We start from the raw sequence: 25,878 nt of genomic DNA on the forward strand, positions 1-25,878 counted from the left end.
GAGTTCGATAACGCCTTCGAATCCTCATTTGATTATGAAGAACACTATGAATATATGTATTTTCTATGGGTAATTATAAGATTTTTCTTTTTGTTTTTCTTTCTCTGAACAAGGTACTGAAAGGGCTACTTATATTTATGGAAAGATAAGATATGATTGCACATACTACGAAAAGATAAGATAGGATTGCACGTACTACAGAAAGATAATATAGGATTGCCTGTACTACGAAAAGATAAGATAAGATTGCACGTACTACAAAAAGATAAGATAGGATTCTAATCAAAATATCCCGTATATCAAAAATATCTGGTTTATCGATTTACCGAAACGAATATAATATCGTAAAATTTGTACCGGGAACCATATGGGTAAAACCGTAATCTAGATTGAAAAAGTCAAAACACAGAAAATGTTCGAAATAATCAAATTAAGATAGAAATGAGTTTTCCCGAAACTTCTGGGTTGTAAAAACGTAAAACGTTGAAGTTGGACGATTCCTGATTATTCAAAATAGTTAATATCTAATTTGAAAAATAAGTAATTAAATCTATAAATCATTTATAAAATCATATAATGACATATAAATTTCTAGAAAAATATCAAAATTATCTATACTTTATTTTAGATATATAAAAATTAAAATTCCATCTAATAACACAAATGTCAAGTAACACATAATTAGAATATTTATTCCAATTCATTCCATCTAATATTTATTTTTAAGTCGGGGGTGTTACAAAACACATCATAAAGACACATTAAATGTCGCATTAATTACATTTGGGCTTCTTGTCCTAAGCCCAGCACAGACCTGTCTGGTCCAAGCTTGTAGCAGACTCAAGACATCCTAAGTGGTCGAAACCCACCAGCAGAGGTTGTCAAGGTCCACGAACATGAGCTGTTCACGGACTAGGCCCAATACGGCTGGAAGAGCAGAGACATGTGTCCAAAACAGGCTCAAAGTCCTACGAAGAAGGTTCTGGAATTCATTCACATACAGGACTCCTAATTCCTATCTAAGTGGGAAACTTGTCCACCAAGTCTCCCAAAAACTCTAGACTCATCTCTATATAAAGGGCTCTACCCCCAACCTAGAACTAAGTTTTTGGCTTGCTTCTCTACCATACAGAGACACGTAGGTACCTTGCGAGGATCGATAGTCCCAAACGTGAGAACAACCATTAAGCTCGAAGCTCACAAACCCTAGTATTAATTACTAACGCACCTTTATTTTTATTTCATAACATTTGGCGCCGTCTGCGGGAAGACTACAACAACCATGATGAACACACAGAGCAGAAATAATAGTGAAACAAACACTCCTATCCCATCGCGAACAATCGCATCTGTGGTAGAGATACCACCGCACTCAACCTATGCCTCCACCCAAGGAGGAACCCTGGTAGGGGAAACCAAGGCTCAACCACAAGGGACGAATCCCCTCTGCACCTGTGAACCCTCAACCAATTGGGTATGAGTACTCAACGATCTTGACCACTAAACCCCTTACGAGATGCCTTTATACCCCCGAGGTTGGAGGAAGTGGACACTCTAATCAGAGCGAAGCACAATGGTGAACACCCCAATACATACATGGCTTGGCTCTCATCCCACATGATCGAGAATTCTCTGGACCCTATTCTAATATAGACTCCGGATCATCGGACAACGAGGTCGCTCCAAGGAGGAGGCGTGCTGGTAAAGAGCCGATGCCTAGTACTAACCAGCGGCCCATGAGCACTCAAAGGATGATTACCCAAGATGTGTAGGAGAGGACCAGGTCTCATGAAGCTGAGATCTAAAGGCTGAAGCACGACCTGGAGGCGCACCTGACCCTAAGACCTCCACTGGCTGCGAGGAAAAGAGATTTTCCTCCAATCATAGACCTGGATGGTCCAACAGTACCAAGAAGGGTTGTCGCCCCAAGGGCTGATCCAAGTCATTTGATGCCCCTAAGAGATCCTGATGATCCAAACCCACCATTCACTAAAGGGATAATAAATGCCCGTATCTCAAGGAAGTTCAAGATTCCCACCATCAAAGCATACGATGGTGCTGGCGATCTTGCTAATCATGTCAGGACGTTCTCTAACACCCTGTTGATATAGCCCGTGAACAATGCTATCAAGTGTCATGCCTTTACTCAAACCCTATCGGGTAGAGCTCAAAGGTGGTACAGTCGTCTGCCCACAAAACTCTATTGGATCTTCCACAGACTTGAGCCAAGCTTTTATCAAGCAATTTATCAGTGGTAGAGTACACGAGAAGAGTTTGTCTTCTCACATGGGCATAGTCCAAGGAGCAAAGGAGTCCCCGAGAGACCACCTGAACTGATTCACGAAGGAGGCTTTGAAGGTCCCTGATCTTGACAAAAAGGTAGCTATGATAGCCCTACAGCAAGGGACTAAAGATGAGTTCTTTAAGATGTCCCTGGCCAACGCCCTCCTGAAAGCATGCTACAGCTCCAGGATAGGGCTTTCCAATCAATATGGAAGAAAGTATGAAGAAGACAACAATGAGTAATGAGCTCGCTGGAAACAAGAAGTGAAAGACGGATCAAGAGTACGATTCCAAGGACAAGTATCCTCGAATTGGAAAAGGCTCTGACTCCTCTTCTAAGAAGAATCAGAAACCAAGGTTCAATGGATGTGCAAGGTTGAACGCTCCAAGGAGCTAGATTCTTATGGAAATTGAGAAGGACAAGGAGTTCAAATGGCCGAAGCCACTAAGGGGAGACCCTGAGAAAAGAGACAAGGGTCGATACTGCAGGTTCCACAAATATGTTGGTCATGATACTGATGATTATAGGAAACTCAAGGATGAGATTGAATATTTAATCCGAAGAGGAAAGTTTGGACATTTCACCATAGGTGAAGAGGCTAGAGGCCAAAAAATGGACAATGAATGAAGAGACGATGCTCGAAGGGGTAATGACAGAGATCGCAACCCACAGCCCCGAGGGCCAGTAATCAATATGATCTCAGGAGGTCCTACAGTAGCTGGGACTATAAGGAACTCTTGAAAATCTTATGCAAGAGAGGTCATAAGCATAGTCGGAGAACCGTCTAAGAGTTTTAAGTCATAGATGACGCTTGAATTTGGTGACCAGGACCTTGAAGGTTTGAAATTTCCTCAGGACGATCCTCTGGTTATCACCCCGGTAATTAAAAATTATCATGTTATGAGGGTCCTAGTAGAAAATAGAGCTTTCGTGGATATTCTTTTCCATGACACATTCATAAGGATGAACTACAATGATTCTCAACTAATTCTATTCGGCGCACCCATCTACGGGTTTAACCATATGGAATGTAAAGTAAAAGAAGCAATACAACTTCCCGTAACTATTGGGGAAGATCCCAGGGAGGCCATGCAGATGTTAAACTTTCAGGTTGTTAATGCAGCCTTTATTTATAATACCATCATGGGTAGAAAAGGGATCCATGCGTTTAAGGCCGTGCCTTCAACCTACCACATGTTACTAAAGTTCCCAACTAGAACGGTGTTAGAAAGGCGAAAGTAGATCAAAAAATGGCCCGCAGTTGCTATATTGTAGCACTTAGGCCCAATGGGACTGGGGGGCAGGTCCTCCCCATAGAAGACATGGATGTCCGTGAGAATGAAGAACTTCGGGGGAAGTCAGCAGAGGACTTGGTCCTAATTCCCCTAGACTCCTTAGACCCGGAGAAGGTCACATATATTGGAGCATCTTTATACAAGCCCTTAAAGGGCCATATGACAACTTTCCTACAAAAGAACAGTGATGTGTTTGCTTGGACGGTAGCTGATATGCCTGGGATTGACCCGAACCTCATAACTCATAAGTTGAACGTTGATCCAACTTGGAAGGCCGTAAAGCAGAAGAAGAGAACTTATGCCCCTGACAGGATGGAAGCCATTAACAGGAGGTCGAAAAACTTCTAGAAGCTGGATTCATTGAGGAGGTGCAATTCCCTGAGTGGTTGGCCAACCCCATAATGGTCAAGAAAGCTAATGGGAAGTGGAGGATGTGCATCGACTTCACTGACTATAATGATGCTTGTCCTAAGGATTGATACCCCTACTAAAGATTGATAGCCTGATCAATGCCACCGCTGGACACAAGATGCTAAGTTTTATGGATGGCTTCAACGGTTATAATCAGATTAAAATAAACAAGGATGACACCCCGAAGGTATCTTTCATAACTAACTTTGGTGTCTTTTGTTATCTTGTTATGGCTTTTGGACTTAAGAATGCAGGATCTACTTACCAAAGGTTGGTAAATAAGATATTTTCCCATATAATTGGGAAAACCATGAAGGTCTATGTTGATGACATGTTAGAGCAAGTCCAATGCAATGCTATCTTTGGTGCTACTGCTATATTATAGCACTAAATGCAAAAATACTCAACTCCAAAGGGGTGACATACTTGGATGCAAATATGCATATATGCATCATTGGTTCTATATTTGAAACCAAGGATGCATTCTTACCACATCATCTATTACTACAAATGAAGGGGAATAGTTAAATAATTATTTTCTTGTACATCTTAAAGTACCAAAATAATGTTAAATTAAGTAGAAGTTAAAAAAGATATATGAAAATTTGAAACTAGTTATGAAACTAGCATTGGAGTGTAACTTTTATTTTAGCACCAAAAAATAATTTTTGGTGACAAATTATAGCAATGGCTATAACCATTTTGTATCTACCATTGGAATTACTCTTATTTATAAACCTAAGCAAGGTCGATCATATTAGTCACCTCATAGAGGAATTTGAAGTGTTGAGGGAGCACAAGATGATGTTAAACCCGACCAAGTGTGCTTTTGGTGTTGGGTCTGGAAATTTTTTGGGTCACATGGTCTCAAAGAGGGGAATAGAGACCAACCCAGAAAAGATCAAAGCCATCCTGGACATGGAACCACCACGCTACATCAAGGACTTTCAGAAGCTAACAGGAAGAATAGATATCATCACACCCATGCCTTTTGTGATGTGGGGAATGGATATCCTTGGATCATTTCCTGTGGCATCGGGATAAATAAAGTTCATTGTGGTAGCCATAGACTACTTCACAAAGTGGATTGAGGCCAAGGCACTGACCAAGATAACCACCAAGCAAATTGCCCAATTCTTCTGGGAGAATGTGATATGCCGATTTGGGATCCCACGAATCCTTGTCACGGATAATGGGCGACAATTTGATAATGCAGAATTTAGAGAGTATTGCGACGATAATAGCATAGAGCTCCGCTTTACCTCCGTTGTACATCCACAGGCAAACGGGCAGGAAGAGGTTGCTAACAAAATCATCTTTGATGGACTTAAGAAAAGGGTTGAACACTCAAGAAATACTTGGGCATATGAGTTGTTGCCTATAGTATGGGCATATCGTACCACATGCAAAGTGACTACTAAACCTACCCCATTCATGCTGGCTTACGGAGCCGAGGTTGTGGTGCCCCTTAAGATCACCCATGGTACACCTAAGATCGAAGCTTATGAACCATAAACCAATGAATAGGGCATGAGGCTCGCACTCGATCTCGTTGACGGGGTCAGAGATGAGGCCAATTCCCGTAAAGCAGAGCATCAACGAAGAGACTCCCTCTATTATAAATTATAATAAAAGGGTTAAGGAAAGGTTATTTCAACAATGAGACTTGGTTTTAAGAAAGATTGAGGCATCGGGAGTCGGGGAGAGAGGAAAGCTAGCCTCCAACTGGGAAGGGCCTTATAAGGTCAGGAAGACATTATGATGAGGAATTTAGAAGTTGAACACCCTGAATGGTGATGAAGTGCCCCACACTTGCCACGCTTCAAACCAGAAGGTTTATTATGTTTAGGATATTTGTGATATGTCCCTAGTACTTAGTATTAAGTTATGAACGAGGTTGACGAAACCATCTTATGTAAGGGTTGAACCCGTTTTTAGAGATATTATCTATTTATGCAAGTTTATTATTATCATATTATCTACCAATTTATTTAAGTACGAGCATCTAAAAAATACAAGTCCCGAAGGACCAAAAGCCGCAAATAAAAGACATGTCTAAAACAAAATCAAACAAAAGGCATAGATAAAGATCCCGAAGGATCATAAGTTAAGTTCTGAAGGACCAATAGTTTACAAGTTAATATAATCCGAATAAACAAAGTCTGAAAATATAGCCACATGTGACAACCAAAGCCATGCAAGGCTATAACAATTACTCCTCAGAAGAGTCCTCCTCCTCGCAATTCCCGCTCCCTGCTTATCCTCTTTCTCATCCGAACCTGCCTCAGAAGAGGAGCTGTTGCTCCCTGCAATCGGCTCCCTGATCTTTCCATAAAGGGTCGTTTTAGAGCTGGGGCTACCTGAAAGGGCCTTACCCTTGAAACTGGAACCCCCATGGCTTGAACTAGATTGAGACCGCATACGGGGAATCTCGGGCACAGACCCGGAGGCCTTCCGGGATGGGTTTATAATAGGTAACTCCCGGGGGTAAGTGAAGAGACTCGGATTGACCATGTCCGGATATAAGCTATGAACATCCTTAACACCCCTTCGTCATCCCAAGGCCAAGTTCACGGGGCGCATCTGGTCGTCATGATCATCCATTATCTAAGTAAACGATGAGGATCTATGATACGAGTCCACAAGGACTTTCAGAAGCTGACAGGAAGAATGGATATCATCACACCCATCCCTTTTGTGATGTGGGGAATGGATATCCTTGGATCATTTCCTGTGGCATCGAGATAAATAAAGTTCATTGTGGTAGCCATAGACTACTTTACAAAGTGGATTGAGGCCAAGGCACTGACCAAGATAACCACCAAGCAAATTGCCCAATTCTTCTGGGAGAATGTGATATGCCGATTTGGGATCCCACGAATCCTTGTCACGGATAATGGGCGACAATTTGATAATGCAGAATTTAGAGAGTATTACGACGATAATAGCATAGAGCTCCGCTTTACCTCCGTTGCACATCCCCAGGCAAACGGGCAGGAAGAGGTTGCTAACAGAATCATCTTTAATGGACTTAAGAAAAGGGTTGAACACTCAAGGAATACTTGGGCATATAAGTTGTTGCCTATACTATGGGCATATCGTACCACATGCAAAGTGACTACTAAAGCTACCCCATTCATGCTGGCTTACGGAGCCGAGGTTGTGGTGCCCCTTAAGATCACCCATGGTACACCTAAGATTGAAGCTTATGAACCATAAACCAATGAATAGGGCATGAGGTGAAAGGAATATGTCCTAAGTCCAATCATGTATTAGGATTTAGGAATAACTTTTTATGTAATCTGTTTTGATTTCATTGATATTAATAAAAGACATGTTTTGTTTTTATTACGGGCTCTATCTATTTAAGTGTTTAAATAAGATATACCATAGTTTAGAGTAAAGCTTTTTATGGATTATGATGAGATCATAATAGTGAGACCTAAAAGATGATAACTCTAAACTTAAATAGTTCCTGATCATAGGATTACTAACTGGTAATTAATAATCCGCAAAGATCGGTACATACTATGCTTGCTTCATTATGAAGGATGTCTATTCTCATAGACATTTGTGTGGTGATACTATAGCTAGTATGTAGGTGCTTTTTATAGAATAAGTTCACGGAACATGACTCGCACAGCTGAACAACTGATGGAGTTCACTCACGTGTCAGCAGTTGTTCACAGAGTGATAGTTGTACAAGTATCCTTAGACTTGAGGTCATCATAGTCATCTTGTGTACACTGAACTATGCTTTGGTTTAGTTCTTAGTCTCCAGGGACAATTATTAGGGCTCTACTGGGTATAGGAATTTGTACACGAAGATAGTGTATGATCAATAAAGGATCTACCCCTTCCAGTGAAGGAAGAGAATGTTCAAAGTTGATCCACTTATGCTAGTTCAGGAATCTCTGGCCAGAGTGAATGAAATTAGAAAGGAGTTTCTAATTTGCATAGAACTAAGCATAGTAAATGGAAAGCAAGTGATTAAATTAGATAGGCTTGACACGAGATCCATGCCTTGTATTTAATCAGGACATTGTAGGGTAGAAGGAGTTTATTGTACGGTAACTATTCACTGAATAGGTTCTTGATATTCTAAGCAGTGAATTCATATTATCCGGATAGTCACGATATGCTGAGAAGTATCCCTCACGATGTAGAATAAATATGATTAATTAATTAATCATATTTAATAAATTAGAGAATTTATATAAATAATGATAAAATAGTTTTATTATTATTTATTTCTACTACCGGCTTAATATTGAACCTACAGGGTCACACCATAAAAAGAGAATGATTTAATGGTGGAGGAATTAATTAATAATGGCTGATAATTATTTATTTATGAAATAAATAAATAATTGGCAAATTTAATAATTGATTAAAATAGATTTAATTGATTATAAATTAATTAAGAAAAGTTCTTAATATTATTAATTAAGAATTTAATTTTTGGAAATTAAATCAAGAGAGAGAATTATTTCTAAAGTATTTAGAAGAAGGATTAATAATTAAAAGGTGTTTTAATTATTAATGAGAATAATAAATGGGTTAATAATAATAATATTTTATGAGAAAATTTCAGCTGAAAATTTTGCCTATAAATATACTATTATAAACTCTATTTTGATTCCAACCCAAAAATTTTAGAAAAACCTAATTCTCTCCACCTCCTCCTCCTCCTTAACGTCGTTTTCTTGGTGGATACCGGTGGAGTGCTTCACGTTTGAGGAGCAGCTGCTAAGGATCTCCGATCGTTGCTTTTGGATCGTTATTAAAGGTTAGTAATCGATTCATATGTTTTAATCACGATTTATATGCTTTTATTTGGATTTTATATGTGTAAAAAGTGTTTTACTATGCCTCCGCTACGATTAAAATCCATCATAAGGCTCGCACTCGATCTTGTTGACGAGGTCAGAGATGAGGCCAATTCCCGTAATGCAGAGCATCAACGAAGAGACTCCCTCTATTATAAATTATAATAAAAGGGTTAAGGAAAGGTTATTTCAACAATGAGACTTGGTTTTAAGAAAGATTGAGGCATCGGGGGTCGGGGAGAGAGGAAAGCTAGCCTCCAACTGGGAAGGGCCTTATAAAATCAGGAAGACATTATGACGAGGAATTTAGAAGTTGAACACCCTGAACGGTGATGAAGTGCCCCACACTTGCCACGCTTCAAACCAGAAGGTTTATTATGTTTAGGATATTTGTGATATGTCCCTAGTACTTAGTATTAAGTTATGAACGAGGTTGACGAAACCATCTTATGTAAGGGTTAAACCCGTTTTTTAGAGATATTATCTATTTATGCAAGTTTATTATTATCATATTATCTACCAATTTATTTAAGTACGAGCATCTAAAATATACAAGTCCCGAAGGACCAAAAGCCGCAAATAAAAGACATGTATGAAACAAAATCAAACAAAAGGCATAGATAAAGATCCTGAAGGATCATAAGTTAAGTTATGAAGGACCAATAGTTTACAAGTTAATATAATCCGAATAAATAAAGTCTGAAAATATAGCCATATGTGGCAACCAAAGCCATGCAAGGCTATAACAATTACTCCTCAGAAGAGTCCTCCTCCTCGCTATTCCCGCTCCCTGCTTATCCTCTTTCTCATCCGAACCTGCCTCAGAAGAGGAGCCGTTGCTCCCTGCAATCAGCTCCCTGATCTTTCCATAAAGGGTCGCTTTAGAGCTGGGGCTACCTGAAGGGGCCTTACCCTTGGAACCAGAACCCCCACGGCTTGAACTAGATTGAGATCGCATACGGGGAATCTCGGGCACAGACCCGGAGGCCTGCCGGGATGGGTCCATAATAGGTAACTCCCAGGGGTAAGTGAAGAGACTCGGATTGACCATGTCTGGATATAAGCTATGAACATCCTTAACACCCCTTCGTCATCCCAAGGCCAAGTTCACGGGGCGCATCTGGTCGTCATCATCGTCCATTATCTAAGTAAACGATGAGGATCTATGATACGAGTCCACAAAATCCTTCCACTCCTTCTTCCTCTTCTGCGTCTCCTTGATGCATTTTCTCTCCAAGATAGCAACCTGGTCTTCTGCCTAGTGAGCCTTGGACTCCCACTCATCCGAGGAGATCTTCATTTTATTCACAGAGGTCTACAGCGTTGCATAGTCGCTTTTCATCTTTATACTCTAAGTAGAAGACGCAGAGAAGTAAGCATTGGCCTGGAAAGGAAAACATAAAATTTATATAAGTTGTAATGTTCCTGATACAAGGCTTGAGCCCCCAGCATCTCATCTTCAAGCAACTTCTCTCCCGAAGAGATGAACAGAAGGTCAGGAAGAGTAACACAGTTCTTCAACCACTCAAGAGCTAGGTCTGGACTCGCAAGCACCGAATCATTGATGGAAATTCCCCATGAAGGTTTCCATGAGATTTTCGCACTTCCATCAAAGTCTTTGGCCCTCTTTTTACGGGAGTCGGAAGCTTCAAGGAAAGCCGGAACCTTGGGGATGCGGTTAGTCTGCTTGACTGCATCTCTTGCCATCCTCCCGGTAACCACGTTACTTTTGTCGACCATGGCATCAAGAGCCTCAGCAGCGGAAACAAGATGAAAAAAAAACCGATATAAGAATAAACTTGTACAAAGTTGAAATAGAATAAAAATAAATACCCTCTTTAGAGATACTGCTAATGCCAGCCTCGACAAGTTTGGTCTCTATGACGAACTCCCAATAGGGGGTTCTCCCATCATCCTCAATAAGGAGATCACGGCCATAAAGCTCAACATCTGAAAGATGAAGGATGTAGTGAGAGCTGTCAACAGGACTGCTGAAGTTGCGTCTGAAGTATACCCCCCAGTCTCCCTCTTTCCATTCCAAGACCATAAATTTTTTATTCCAGCGATGAATTGATTCATGAAGAGAGCATGTTTTCACCGTGTGAGGAACATGAGGCCTATGTTGTATAACAACCTAGCCAACCATGTTCAAAGGAAATGCCTTCATCATAAAGATGCTTCGAAACATTGTTACGCTCAGTAAGATGCCCATGCCATTGCACCTCACTATGAAGATGATGATGAAAGCCCACCTGTTGGGGTAAAGCTGACACAGATAGATCTTCAGCTCGGCAAGGAGTCTCGGGATAAAAGGGTGCAGAGGAAACCTTAACCCGGACTTCAGGGCTTCCTTGTACATAAATAGTCTCTGGGGGTTGAGGTTGTAAGTCCTCTCCGTTAGTGTTTGTGCCCTAGAGACAACACTATGATATTTTAGTTTAAGACATTTGGATTATTGATGTTTATGTTCTATCAATTATTCCCTTTATAATTTATTAATTCTTAATTTACCGTGATATAAATGTTAGATTAATAAATGTCCTTGGAATATGATATGTAATTTCTATATCTCTAAGTACGTGACTTAGAAATGAGATTATGAGAATAGTATCTATTGTGCAAGACATGCCTGTACTTTAACAAGACTAAGTCAAATTGACAACCCTAAACCCTAAATAAGTTGTATTGTAATCTTAGTTTGCATTTGTACTTGTAACATTTAAATTCTGTAAAAATGTAAAAGAGCATACTGTAGTCTTTTTGTTTAAACAGTATCAAGCCTAAGGATTCCATCTGGAAGAAGATCAAGAAGATCATGCCTCAGAAGAATTTTGAAGAAGCTTGGAGTTGAATAAATCTGTTTGGATAAAAATATTCTAAGTCAAGATCTCTACAAGTCACCGATTTAATTTTATAGAGAAATCACTCGAGAACTCCAAATGACTTATCGAGAACTCAGAAAAGCTTATAGAGAACTCACAGAGATATCGACAAGCCAATTGAAGACATGAAGATTGGAGATATCGACAAGTCATTTCTTCACTAGAGAACTCAGAGTTATCGACAAGTCAATATTCATTAGAGAACTCTGATTTATCGATAAGTCAAATTTCACTAGAAAACTCAGAGATATCGATAAGCCAAAATTTACTAGAGAAATCTGAGTTATCGACAAGTCAAATTTGACTAGAGAACTCTGAGTCATCAATAAGTCAATAAGCCACTAGAGAACTCAGAAATATCGATAAGTCAATGTGAAGATATGAAGACTAGAGATCTCGACAAGCCAAATTCTCTTATAGAGAACTCAGAGACCTCTACAAGTCAGATTTACTATGGAGTATTAGAGATCTCGATAAGCCAATATACTTATCGAGATGTCAAGTTCTCTATAGACCATATGGAGATCTCGAGGTAAAATCTCAAAGTATAAAATTGCAGACCAGTTCAATATCCAAGATCTATAATCAACAAATGATCCAAACAGCCGGATTGACAAGTCCACAAAAAGCAGCTTGAAGGATGTGCAAGATCAATGGTGAAGATTAACTGACAAAGGAAGATCAAAGTAAACACATGATCCTAAAATATGCTAAGCCATAAATGGAAGATACACTTTTTCTAAAATGGAAATGACAAGTGACAGTTTACTAAAGTTAATAGCATGTCATATTGTACACTGTGTAAACCAGTAGTTAACTAAATTATAAAGTTAACACTGGTCCTTTAGTCAGTTGTAACAATTTAGATCAAAAATCTTGTAACACTCTCAAGAAGAAGCTAAGCTCTTTATCAACAAAGAGCCTAAAATTTTTGTAACAAAACATTCTTAATTTTAATATTAAATTAAGTGAGTTTTGAAAAGATCTGTGTTCTTTATTATTGCATGTTTAATTTCTGCAGTAACACATTTCACTACAAGATTTAATTTACTTTGGTCAACCATAAAAAGCTTAAGAAAAACATATAAACAGTAAAACACATTCACCCCCCTCTGTGTGTTATTCATTTCCTAACAAGTGGTATCAGAGCAAAATCTGAAAGTAAACATATTCAAGATCTTGGAAGAATAAATACACAGAAAATCAATAGCATCAAATTCCTACCTTTGACAAAGCTAACTACACTCTTTGGAAAAAGAAAATGTTGTTGTTTATCAGGATGGCCAATCCACTCTATATTCAGATACTCAAAAATGGGCCCTTCACTCCTATGGTTAGAGTTGAAGAATCAACAGATGGTGATATGGTCATTCCAGTTCATTATGCTGCAAAAGACCCTTCTGAGTATACTGCGCCTGAAAATGAGAAAGTTTCCCTGGATATTGGCTTGCAATTGATATTGATAGAGTCATTTGATAATGTGATGTACACCAACATTGTCAACTGTGACACTGCCAAGCAAATCTGGGAAAATATTGAAATACTCTGTGAAGGAACTGAGGAAGTTAGATCTAACCAAAGAAGGATACTGATTTCACAATATGAGGGTTTCATGGCCAAGCCAAAGGAAAGTATAACTGATGTGTTTGAAAGATTCAATAAGTTGATAAATGACTTGCAGCTCCATGACAAATACTATGAAGCTGAAGAAGTGAACTTAAAGTTCTTTCTTACTCTCCCTGATCATTTGGAATAGAAAATCTTAGCAATCAGGGAAGGGAGAGACTTGAGCAGAATAACACTGGAAGTTCTATATGGAATTCTTAAAATATATGAACTAGAAATGATAAAAGAAAATCATTGAGTATTGTTGGTGGAGCTTGAAACTGTAAAACAAGAAAATGTTTATCTGAAGAACAAGCTCAAGTGTGCAAGTGAAATTGAAGCAGTGTTAAGGGAGAAACTGGAAAAGAATGAAGTTAAATTGAAATCCTTCAAGAATGCATCTGAGTTAATTGGATAGTATCATGAGAAAAATAAGCCATGTGCAAACATTGATATTGGTCTTGACTATGATGCCTTGAACAATAAAAAGAAAGATATAGGTGACAAGAGAAAAGCAACAGAAAATGAAAATATTCCAGCAATGCTGAAAAAGGTTGTTTCACCTATGTTCAAGGCATGTGAAGTTAATTTCAGTGAAGAAGAGTTGATTATCAAGCAAGACATTGTTGATGAAGATAAAGAGAAGAAAAATGCAGAAATAACTCCATCTTCCAAAGCTGAAGAGAAGCTCATGGACAAACAAAGTTCCAAGACACCTGTCAAAGAGACCAAGACTGAAGATGCAAGAAAGAAGAAGAAAAATAGAAATGGGAAATTGGGATAAATAAAAGTAATAATTTTGCTTATGTTGCAGATGCTCCAAGAAAGAAGTGTGAAAATTGGCTCTGTAAATCATCTAACTCAATTTTATAAAAAGATTGTTAGAAAGCCAACTAAAGGAGCATGCAAGTACAATGAAGCAGATGCAAATGATTCCTAATCATTTTGTGATAAGTTTGACTGTATCCCTTGCAACTTGAAAGTGATGAAAAGTTGCCACAAACTGAAACTATAAATTAAAGAAACAAAAATTGGGTCTACATCAGATAGATAAAATGCACACCGGTCATTGAATTCTATTTTATCTGAAATAACTCAATCTACTCCTGCTAAATCAGTTAACAAGAAGAAATTACCCAACACTGCTTGGGTTGCTAAACACACTTAAAACTCATTGTGTGCAGGACAAAGTGAAGAAAGTCATATGGATCATTGACAGTGGGTGTTCCAGACATATGACAGGTGATAAAGCCCTGCTAATACAGTTTGAGGAGAAGGCTAGCCCTTTGGTAACCTTTGGAGACAACAACAAAGGTTTCACAATGAGATATGGCAAGATTGTTTCTGAAAATATTGTCATTGATGATGTAGCACTGGTAGCTGGTCTTGAAATGAATCTTCTCAATGTTAGCCAATTTGCAGACAAAGGCTTTGAAGTCTTATTCAACAAAGAAGAATGCACTTTTATCAGCAAGAAAACTGGTGAAGTTGCTCTGAAAGGAGCAAGGAAAGGAAGCTTGTTTGTGCAGAATTGGACTCAACAAAAAGGATGGAATTTGTTGCTTCTAAACCAAGGCATCAGAAGAACAAAGCAAGCTATGGCATAAGAAGTTGTCTCACTTGAATTTCAAGGCAATTAACACCTTGGTAAAAAAGGAGTTAGTAAGAGACATGCCTAAACTAGAGTTTTCTCAAGTTGAAGTTTGTGAAGCTTGTCAGAAAGGAAAAATGAAAAGATCAAGTTACAAGTCAAAAACTGTAAATTCTATAAGTGCACCATTGCAACTTATTCACATGGACTTGTTAGGGCCAGTAAATGGCTTATCAATTTTAAGGAAAAAATATGCACTTGTGATGGTGGATGATTTCTCAAGATACACTTGGGTAGAGTTCATGCACTCTAAGGTTAAAACTCCACACATCATAATTGAGCACATCAAGAAGATAGAAAAATAGGCTGAAGATCACAATTGTATAAAAAGATTGAGAAGTGATAATGGAACAAAATTCAGAAATGTAATATTGAGTGAATTCTGCAAAAGCAAAGGCATTGTTCAAGAATTCTCAGCTGCTAGAATACCTCAACAAAATGTAGTAGTTGAAAGAAAGAATAGAACATTAGTTGAAGCTGCTAGAACAATTGTGCAAGATGCCAAGTTGCCAATAAGTTTCTGGGAAGAGGCTTTCAACACTGCATGTTACACTCAGAACAGATATCTCATAAACAAGGAACATGGAAAATCACCATACTCAATCATGTCTAAAAGAAAGCGTACTGTAAAACATCTTCATGTGTTTGGAAGCAAGTGTTACATTTTGAAAGACAACTCTGAATATGTGGGAAAATTTGGCTCAAAGGTCTTTGAAGCAATTTTTCTGGGATATTCATTGGAGAGAATTGCTTACAAGGTCTATGTGATAAATCAAAAGAAGATAATGGAAAGCACAGATGTGACTTTTGATGATGACAAGTGTCCAGGCTTGGAATGCCTTGACGAAAATGAAGCTGAAGCCCTTGCATTTGAAAACCTCAACATTGATAGTGATTCTGATGGTGAAGATGAAGTCAATGCATACCAGATGTTGAATGAAGAGATTACTGAACAAATAAATCATGGGAATGGAAGCTCATCTCAAACACCTGAATTTGATAGCATAAACTCATGGGGAGAAAGAGAAGAAGGATCTAGCAGTCATACCAATTGTAATAACCCCAATTTTTGGAATTTTTGAAACCCTTATGAATAGTGTTTTGCTGATTATGCTGAATAAGAAAACTTTTCATGCCACACTATGTAGGGGCTCTTTTATTGATCTTCTGGGATATTATTAGTACTCTATATGATAAATAAGTGTATGTAAAGATCGTCAGAATCCAAATTCGAACACTTTGATTTTTCCCGAAAATCTACCAGATACAGAAAGAATTGAGTATAAGGTAACATAATAAAAAGGATTTAAATTCAAGGATTAAAAGAGAGGATCATGAAAGAAATATAATGTATTGAGAAAGGTTAAAGAAACCTAAGTAATAAGGTCCCGAGTATGATCCCTCAAACGATAAACAAAAACGAAAGTTAAGCGAACCGTATAACAGATCAGCGGTCATTAGGCAAGCAATTAAGAGTTAATCAAGGAGGTTAGGGATGATGATGTCATCAAACCAACAAGAAGAGGACAAGTGTGGAGGGTGACATCACATGATGACCAAAGCATGACATAAGGGAAAGAAGTGTGGTTGATTTATAACCACACAATTTTTCATGGTTAAAAATGATTAAAACAAAACAAAGTCAACCAACCAAGGCAAATCAAAACAAATCTCAAAAAAAACACAAAAGCTCTTCCCTTTTCTTCATCAAGCTCTCGGCCAAAATAAATACAGCAACTTCAAACTGCCATATCTCCTTCAATACTCACTCAAATGTTGTGTTCTATAGCTCGTTGGAAAGGTATTGATATGGCCTACAACTCTTGTTCACAAGTCTTGTCCAAATAAGCATGGTAAGACCCTCATTTTTACAGTTCTTTCAATCGGACTTTTAGAAACTTTAAAGCCTAACTTTGTGTTCTTGATTTCTTTGGAAAGATCAAGCTTGTAGGAGGCTCCATAAGGCTTCCTAGTAACTTTCCACCCTCCAAGAAAGGTATAAATCTTCACACCCTTTAGTAATAAGTTTGAATGTTGAATTTTGGAGATGGTTTGGATGGATGAGTAGTAATTTGAATGATAAGCATGATTCGAGCTTAATTGTTAAGTAGTTTAGTTGAATTTGGAGATGTTATAATATATGATTGGATTGAGATCCTTGAGATTATTATGACTGAAATCAGTAGCATTGATGTGTATATTGAGTTGTTGTTGATTGGTAGTTGGATTGATATGATTTGGAATGGTAAAAATTTGGGAAATCGCGTAAACATAGCCGTCGTAATGTCCAATTTACTTTAGACTGTTTTTGCTCTTAACATCAGGACCCGAGAACTCCCTGTTAGATTTTGACCATTGCCATGATTAGATAGTTCATGTTACGAGCTTCGTTTTGATATGTGGTTCGTTTGAATCCGATGTACGGTTTAGGAGAAACGACCGTTTTAAGTAACGGCGTTTTGCGACCGAACCATTACCCCTCGCCTTACTTTGAAACCTTGGTTAAGGACCTTAAATGACTAGTTGGGATATGAAACATTTATGTAAATTGGATTAGGCAGTTGGTAAGGTACTCGCGAAAGAATCGCCTTAAAACCCTTAATGGTTAATTTATTAAAAATGGTGGAGCCGAGAGTACTGGAGCGACTTAAGTGAATCATTAAGCGCGAAAGCGAACGTTAGGACTCTAAATGGTTAAAGTCTTGTTTCTTAAGCGACCGGGGTTTAATTCCGACTTATGTTGTTGTTCATAGGTTATCGGACCCACTCTAAGCTTAAGTCTATCCGGGAGCACTCAGGCAAGTTTTCTACCCGCTATACTGTTGTTGTGATGTATATATGTATATGCATTGTCTTGTGATAAATGCATGTTGGTTAATTAGCAAATTCGTGCGATATATTGTAGCATGTGATATGGTATATATGCATGCTTGGTTCGTAATCTTGATACATATATCTGTTGATTCAGTTGCATAATACCTATGCTAGAGATAAGCGGTATTTGAGTTTACCCTTAGTATAGGGGATCAAAAGGTGAACATATTTCTAAACCGGGAGTCGATGGTCCCGAGTATATTATATATATATATATATATATATATATGGATGTAGTTTTCAAAACTATTGATCGAATAAGGTTTATTCGATAACTTTATTTTATTTAATGAATATTATTTGAATATTCATTCGAGGATTTATGACTCTGTTTATTCTATTTAATGAGTATTAATTGGATATTCATTTGAGGATGTATGACTCCATTTATTTTATTTAATGAATATTATTTATAATATTCATTCGAGGTATTATGACTCCGCTTATTATTTAATAATATTCTTTATTTTATTAAAGAATAATGTTTCGATAACCAAACTTATTTTCGATTATTCAAATAAAGACAGTACTTTCATATAAGTATATCTTTGGTTATTTAATATCCATTTCAAGTATGAGTTTTAAAACTTCTACTTCGAATATTTTTATAAGGATTATCTTTATGAGAATATTATTTAAATAATAATATTCAGATAATTCTAATATATCGGGACTAATTTATTTTAATAAATCAGCAGTACTCCAAACATTCTTAAAAATGTTTTCGAGTTTTCAAAATGATTTTTAAAGTTAGAGTGGACCCCAAAACTCATTTTTATATTTAAGATCTTCCTTTCAAAGGGGATTTAAATACTCGCTCAAAACCTGGGGGATCCGGCTCTGTGGTGTATTTTACATTCGCAACGTGGTTGCTGTTTTGAGAAAACAATTTGATTACTTGCCCAACATTCGGGAAGTAAGTCCATCTAATTGAGTCGGCATAAGCGACAGGCCGGGGTACGGTCTATCAAAGTGTAAGTGGCTGGGTGGCAGTCCATCAACGCGTAAGAGGCCGGGTGGCGGTCCAGCACAAGGTCCTTATGTGGCCAGGGTGATGACCGGTGGGGGATTCATCCATCTACTAGTAGAAAAGGTTACTTATTGGTATCTTTGCCTGATCAGCAAGATATCAGGTTTATGCCAAGGTTTTCTCCTTTCCAAATTCATTGGATATTGCAACTCTATTTATAATTTTCATAACAGAGGTTTTCGAGGAGTGTATGAAATGTATATATATAGGTGTATATATATATCGGGACTTAATGAAGTATCTCGTAACTTCATTATTTATAATGATGTTCAAAGATTGAATCTATTCAAATCTTGTCTTGTAGTCTCATCTATGTGATGAACTTTTGAAACTAATTATAACTTGAACGGTGGTAGTTCAAGTAGTATTTGGAAAAGATATAAGTATATTGGAGTATCTTGTAACTTCATCTTTTAAAATTATATCTAGCAAATGATTATCTTATGCATGTCAAAGATTTTCAGAAAAACGTTGAGACAAGGTTAGATATATAAGATCACCTTGCAACGATAGTTTTATACAGTTATAAACTGGAACTCTGTGTATATTATGCATGGAAGAAGACTTCCAAGATTTTGAAAAGTATATATGTATATATACTGAATATTTTGCGACTTCAGCGCATTAAGATATCAAACTTGGTCCATTTCTTTTGACCAAGACTTTCATCAGTACTATGAGAAGGCTCATATATTGTTAATCATTATACATATTATTTTGGTGGGCTTGCTGCTCACCCTTGCTTTCTTCTTTCATCACACAACAACAGATAGAAAAGATGAACAGGATCAAGCTCCCAATTCACGAGCGGATAGGAAACGTTCCGCAGTTTCCTATAGGCATTGATGTCGTTGTAGCTGAGGTAGGAACTACCAATATGCTAGGCTTTCAACTTTTGATGTACCAGACTTATGTATCTTTATCAATTGTAATAATGGCAAAGAAATGTAAATCTATTCAGAAACCCTTTTTAGGTGTAATGGCATATAATTTTGGAATAAAATGACTCGTGTTACTTTTGGATATTCATCTCTGAGACTATAACTTGTGGTGTGTGTGTTTATTGTGGGGTCACAGTACAGAGTAGTTGATTGTTTATTAAGATTGGGTGTTATTAAGGGAAATGGAACTCGTGACAACCCGGATCCCCGACCCCGGATTTGGGGGTGTTACAGAAATGGTATCAGAGCTAAGCGTTATAAACCTCAGAGATGATGTGACGTTAAGATAATAAGTTCACTAAGATAATAAGAACTCTTGCCAAGTTCATAGTTGGGCTACCTAACGTAGTACTGACAGTTAAAACCCTTATGGGAACCCTTATAAATATCGTGATAGAAGCGTAGTTCGTTATCGTATATGGTAGCGGGACTCCGAACCCTGAGGTTGAGGAGTAACAACGCGATGATGTTTTATTACTTATTGGAGATCAGATTATGGATCCGATAGAGTGTCCTAACGCGAGATCGGATGATGTTCATATTGAGGATGTAGCGGTTGAGGATGTTGTCCTAGAAGGGATAGTTGCTGAGGAGGATCCCATGGAGGATCCTGACAAGAATGAATAAAGGACCACTGATGAATTGATGACCATGGTTAGGTCAACTACCAGAGGTAGGATTGGTCGGTCACTACCGTAGGTTCGTTTAAGTTTGTAAAGATAGTAGCCCCCTTTAACGCGGCTTACTCGTAAGACTGAGAAGTTTGAATGGACAGATAAATACGAGAACAAATTTCAAGAACTGAAGCAAAGATTGGTGACGGCCCCTATGATGGCGTTGCCGGATGGAAAAGGAGATTTTGTGATGTATAGTGACGCTTAGCATAAGGAATTAGGGTGCTTCTTATACAGCACAACAAGGTAATCGCGTACGCGTCAAGACAATTAAGGGAATATAAAATTCGATATCCCCACCCATGAGCTTGGGTTCGTGGCAATAGTTTTGCCCTAAATATTGGAGGCACTACTTGTATGGAGAGAAGTGCGAGATTTACACAAGCCATAAGTGCTCTAGTGCATTTTCACGCAGAAAGAGCTCAACATACGCCAGAGAAGGCGGTTAGAGCTAATCAAGAATTATGATTGGGAGATTCTTTATCATTCGGGGAAAGCCAATGTGGTGGCTGATGCCCTTAGTAAAAAGGAGAGACTCAAGATAATAATGCCTTTGGGAGAGTTTATAAGAGATTTTGAGAAAATGGAAATAGAAGTGAAGGTAACCGGGGCCGGTACCGAAAAGCTGTTTGAGATTGCAATACAGACCGAATTATTGGAAAAGAATATATTGTGCCAGAAAAAGTGATGAATGAAGGCAGAGAGCCAACAAATAGATATGAGATTAATACCGAGAAAGATGATAAGGGAATAATGAGGTAATCCTATAGAATTTGGGTTCCAAATGTTCAAAAGCTTAAAGATGAGATCTTAGATGAAAGTCATAGTTCAAGGAATAAGATTAAGGGCAAACCCTGAATGTGATAGTCAGGGAGGACGCCATCAAGATAGAAGGAACCCATAACATAATGAAGTGGAAAATGAGGATTTTAACGTATAAGATAACCCCAAGTATGGGAGAAGGATGAAACATTTCATACTAAGGAAACAGAAAGTCGAGTAAGGAAAGGAGACCCGAGACGGTACTCCTATACGATAATTCATGGACCTGTCTAAACAGAACTTATACTTTTATTCCCAACCACCACCTTGAGGAAACAATGCGGTGAGAAATTCTTTCAGGTTCTTTAAGTCACTAAGCTCTTAGAGTTCCAAGGAACAAGCTGACCCAGTCGAGGCAAGAGCTTGGTTAAAAGAAATATAGGAATCAATTGAGATTCTAAATGATTGACGAATCACAAAAGATTGTTTTTGTCACTTACCCTCCTAAGAGAGAGGCCACCCACCGGTGAAAGGCCAAGGAAGGCACGAAGCAAGAGATTATAATAAACTGATTAAAGTTCAGTCAATTGTTTTCAGGAAAGTACTTCCCAAGGTTATGGAGATAGTATAGAAGCTTTAGAGCCAGAACAAAGGCAGAAGAGTATGATGAATTATGAATCTAAGTTGTAAAATTTGTCAAGATTCGTTCTGAGGGCACGAATCCAGAATGACGGGATGTTTGAAATCAATGCTTATGTTGTGTTGGTTTATGAAATAATGATAAGAGAAAGGAAAATAAAAAGAAATTGAAGTGGAAAGGAATATAAAGGCAATAGAGTTTTAGGAATGATAAGGGAGTTGGGTATGAGGAAACCCTAAAGCCTCATAGCAATAGAAATAGAAAAGTATATAATCGTCAGGATGAGGGTGATTCACCATGAGTAAATTGATGGTTGAAGGCATAAGAGATACATATATTTTATCCCCTGTAAGTTGGGAGGATTCGAGGAAACCTTGAGATAATTCGAAGGATAAATAATGAGACGCGGATAGACTGAGGAGACAAGGAAGTAAGAAATTAGGAAAATTGGATGAAGGAAGTGACCTTCAAGAATGTGAAGTGTAAGACCGGTGGCATGATACCCAGAAAGGGAGATGCCCGGTATGAAAGATATCCCAATATTGATATGACTGTTGAGATAAACAACAAAAGTAAATGAGGAATTATTAAGAAAAAGTTCACGTTGAACACGACCAATATCTTCCAGAACATCCCTGTTGTCATTACCAAATTAGGAAAGAAAAGCGGGTAAACATTGTTATCTTTTGAAGGCCATATTGATTGACCTCATTTTGAATACAGATGTTATTGTGAAATTAGGCATATACTATCGAGGTGGGAAGGATTGAATAAGGCACCCTTATCTGGGATATATGACTTGATTTATACATGAAAGGATGCATGTACCTTTTTAAAGGTGGAATTAAAGATAGAACATCGGTAACTTAAAATAAATCCTAGGGGAATGCATAAAGGTTGGCATTTCACCCTTAATAGGGATAGTATGAGTTTTGACAGTATGAATTGGAAAAGATTAAGGTAATAACAACCTTTAAGTATCAGTGGAGAAAATTTTTCAGAAACATATAGACAATGGTTCTAGTATTAGTATAGGGTATTTTGATATGCCCTGTATCTAGGGAATACTGGAGGAATGATTCAAGGATAACCTTAGAGGGTTTACAAGGAGAAAGGTAATATTCAAAATTCTCAAGAATAGAAATTTTGATAAAGGAAATGTGACGTAATTATAATGATGCCAAGTGGGGCACGTGTTAAACCACGAGAAAGTATGGATCGAACCAGTAAAGGTCGAAATTGTTCAGGGCAATTAGGACCTAAGATAAAAGATGTTCTAAGTATGATTGAGAGTCAGTCATGACAGTGATTAACCTCTAAAGACTAAGGCAATAACTTATGGAAAAATGGTAATTTTTTTTTCTCTCACCAGGATTTAAGAAAAACATTTTCACATAAGCAGTGATTGAAATGAGGTAGAAAATTTAGTTGGAGGTGGTTAAAATGACATTGATTGTAAGGAAATTTTACTATCAGGAAAGGCCAAAGAGGTGGCCGACACTTTAAATGTAAGAGGATAATTATAGGCGCTCATGCGAGAGGAATGCAGTGATGATGGTTGAAGCCGGGAAGGTTGTATTACGGTTCAGAAGATTGACATTCCTTCTGATGACTGTGCAATACTCAACCGTAATAGTAGTTGGGTAAAGGTTTAATTCGTGTAATCGCCATGAGCGGGCTATCTATCTTAGAAGGTACTATCTTGAGATAAGCTAGGACCATGTTTCAAGAAGGACTAAACGAACCTTTGAGTTAAGTCTTCTATTGAAGGCATATAATTAAGAAGGGTATTAACCTGGTATCGTTGTTTTGATTGAAACTCTTCTGCAATTTTATCTACTTCATGTCATGAAAGTACGTCAGAGTTTGGAGTGTTCTTCATGAATTATGATTGGTGATTATGTTAACTCCTTAGAAGTATTCTATACGACATGTATGGACTCCGTATGGTTAGATATTAAGATTTCATGGAAAGTGAATGACGACAGTAGGTCAGTGGTGGACCATAGTAATGCAGCAATGATTCTGCGAGTAATGAGCCGATTAATTACAACCGTGAGAGTTGTATTGGAATGGGTATTGAGAAGCAAAAGCCATAGTGCTAGAAGCTATGATGAGAGTCTGTGCAATAGACTTGAATAAATTTAGAATGATCACTTAATGCGGATTGAGTTTTCTTATGAAAATAGATCATATGTCATTATCGAGATGTCACCTTATAAGATCCTTGAGGGAAGACAATGTCGATCTCCCTTATGATATGATGATGTTGCAGAGCGCAAGATGCTTAGACTGGCAGTGGTCCAAAGGACCAAGGATATAATAGATTTAATTAGAGGACGGCTGGTAGTAGCCCAAGATGGGCACACAAAGTATGTTGATTTGATATGAAAGGACAAGGAATAGGAAGTAGGGGACCTAGTGTTGTTATAGGTATTCCCTTGGAAAGGATGGATGAGGTTCGGAAAGAAAAGAAAGCTAAGCCCACGAATTGTTGGACCCTTTGAGGTATTAAGACGTACTGGGAAGTTAGCATATGAGCTATCCCTACCCCCGAACATGTAGCAAGTTCATAACGTGTTCCACGTATCAATATTAAGGAAGTATAATTCGGATGCCAGAAAAATAAGGGCATATGAGCGCATAGACATGCAACACGACGTAACCTATATGGAGCAACCAGGAAGGGTTATAGATTGAAAAAGGAACAAGTGCTTAGGAGAAGGGTTATCAAACTATTTAGAGTTTGATGGAAGAACCACAATGTGGGAAAATTTACTTGAGAATTAGAAAGTGCAATGTTAAGAAAGTATCCCTATTCATTTTCTATCTGACTCCGGGACGGAATCCTTTTAAGGAGGGGAGACTGTAATAACCCCAATTTTTAGAATTTTTGAAACCCTTATGAATAGTGTTTTGCTGATTATGCTGAATAAGAAAACTTTTCATGCCACACTATGTAAGGGCTCTTTTATTGATCTTCTGGGATATTATTAGTACTCTATATGATAAATAAGTGTATGTAAAGATCGTCAGAATCCAAATTCGAACACTTTGATTTTTCCCGAAAATCTACCAGATACAGAAAGAATTGAGTATAAGATAACAGAATAAAAAGGATTTAAATTCAAGGATTAAAAGAGAGGATCATGAAAGGAATATAATGTATTGAGAAAGGTTAAAGAAACCTAAGTAATAAGATCCCGGGTATGATCCCTCAAACGATAAACGAAAACGAAAGTTAAGCGAACCGTATAACAGATCAGCGGTCATTAGGCAAGCAATTAAGAGTTAATCAAGGAGGTTAGGGATGATGATGTCATCAAACCAACAAGAAGAGGACAAGTGTGGAGGGTGACATCACATGATGACCAAAGCATGACATAAGGGAAAGAAGTGTGGTTGATTTATAACCACACAATTTTTCATGGTTAAAAATGATTAAAACAAAACAAAGTCAACCAACCAAGGCAAATCAAAACAAATCTCAAAAAAAACACAAAAGCTCTTCCCTTTTCTTCATCAAGCTCTCGGCCAAAATAAACACAGTAACTTCAAACTGCCATATCTCCTTCAATACTCACTCAAATATTGTGTTCTATAGCTCGTTGGAAAGGTATTGATATGTCCTACAACTCTTGTTCACAAGTCTCATCCAAATAAGCATGGTAAGACCCTAATTTTTACAGTTCTTTCAATCGGACTTTTAGAAACTTTAAAGCCTAACTTTGTGTTCTTGATTTCTTTGGAAAGATCAAGCTTGTAGGAGGCTTCATAAGGCTTCCTAGTAACTTTCCACCCTCCAAGAAAGGTATAAATCTTCACACCCTTTAGTAATAAGTTTGAATGTTGAATTTTGGAGATGGTTTGGATGGATGAGTAGTAATTTGAATGATAAGCATGATTCGAGCTTAATTGTTAAGTAGTTTAGTTGAATTTGGAGATGTTATAATATATGATTGGATTGAGATCCTTGAGCTTATTATGACTGAAATCAGTA

The 25,878-nt window shown here is 37.8% G+C and overlaps 3 protein-coding genes across 3 annotated transcripts; all 3 read left to right on the top strand.

Annotated features, from left to right (window-relative positions):
* The first annotated feature begins 3,088 nt into the window (after window positions 1–3,088).
* On the top strand, window positions 3,089–3,526 carry LOC141685167 (uncharacterized). The gene has a single exon (XM_074490287.1). The coding sequence runs from the start codon at window positions 3,089–3,091 to the stop codon at window positions 3,524–3,526; it is 438 nt and encodes a 145-aa protein (XP_074346388.1).
* A 454-nt stretch (window positions 3,527–3,980) lies between these two features.
* Window positions 3,981–5,505, top strand: LOC141685168 (uncharacterized). The gene is made up of 2 exons (XM_074490288.1): window positions 3,981–4,044; window positions 5,054–5,505. Exons 1-2 carry the CDS (start codon window positions 3,981–3,983, stop codon window positions 5,503–5,505), a joined length of 516 nt encoding a protein of 171 aa, XP_074346389.1.
* Window positions 5,506–6,608: 1,103 nt separating this feature from the next.
* LOC141685170 (uncharacterized) lies at window positions 6,609–7,209 on the top strand. The gene is made up of 2 exons (XM_074490289.1): window positions 6,609–6,753; window positions 6,911–7,209. Exons 1-2 carry the CDS (start codon window positions 6,609–6,611, stop codon window positions 7,207–7,209), a joined length of 444 nt encoding a protein of 147 aa, XP_074346390.1.
* Window positions 7,210–25,878: the final 18,669 nt, after the last annotated feature.

This window comes from Apium graveolens, chromosome 9, assembly GCF_009905375.1.
Source record: "Apium graveolens cultivar Ventura chromosome 9, ASM990537v1, whole genome shotgun sequence".
Lineage (NCBI taxonomy): Eukaryota > Viridiplantae > Streptophyta > Magnoliopsida > Apiales > Apiaceae > Apium > Apium graveolens.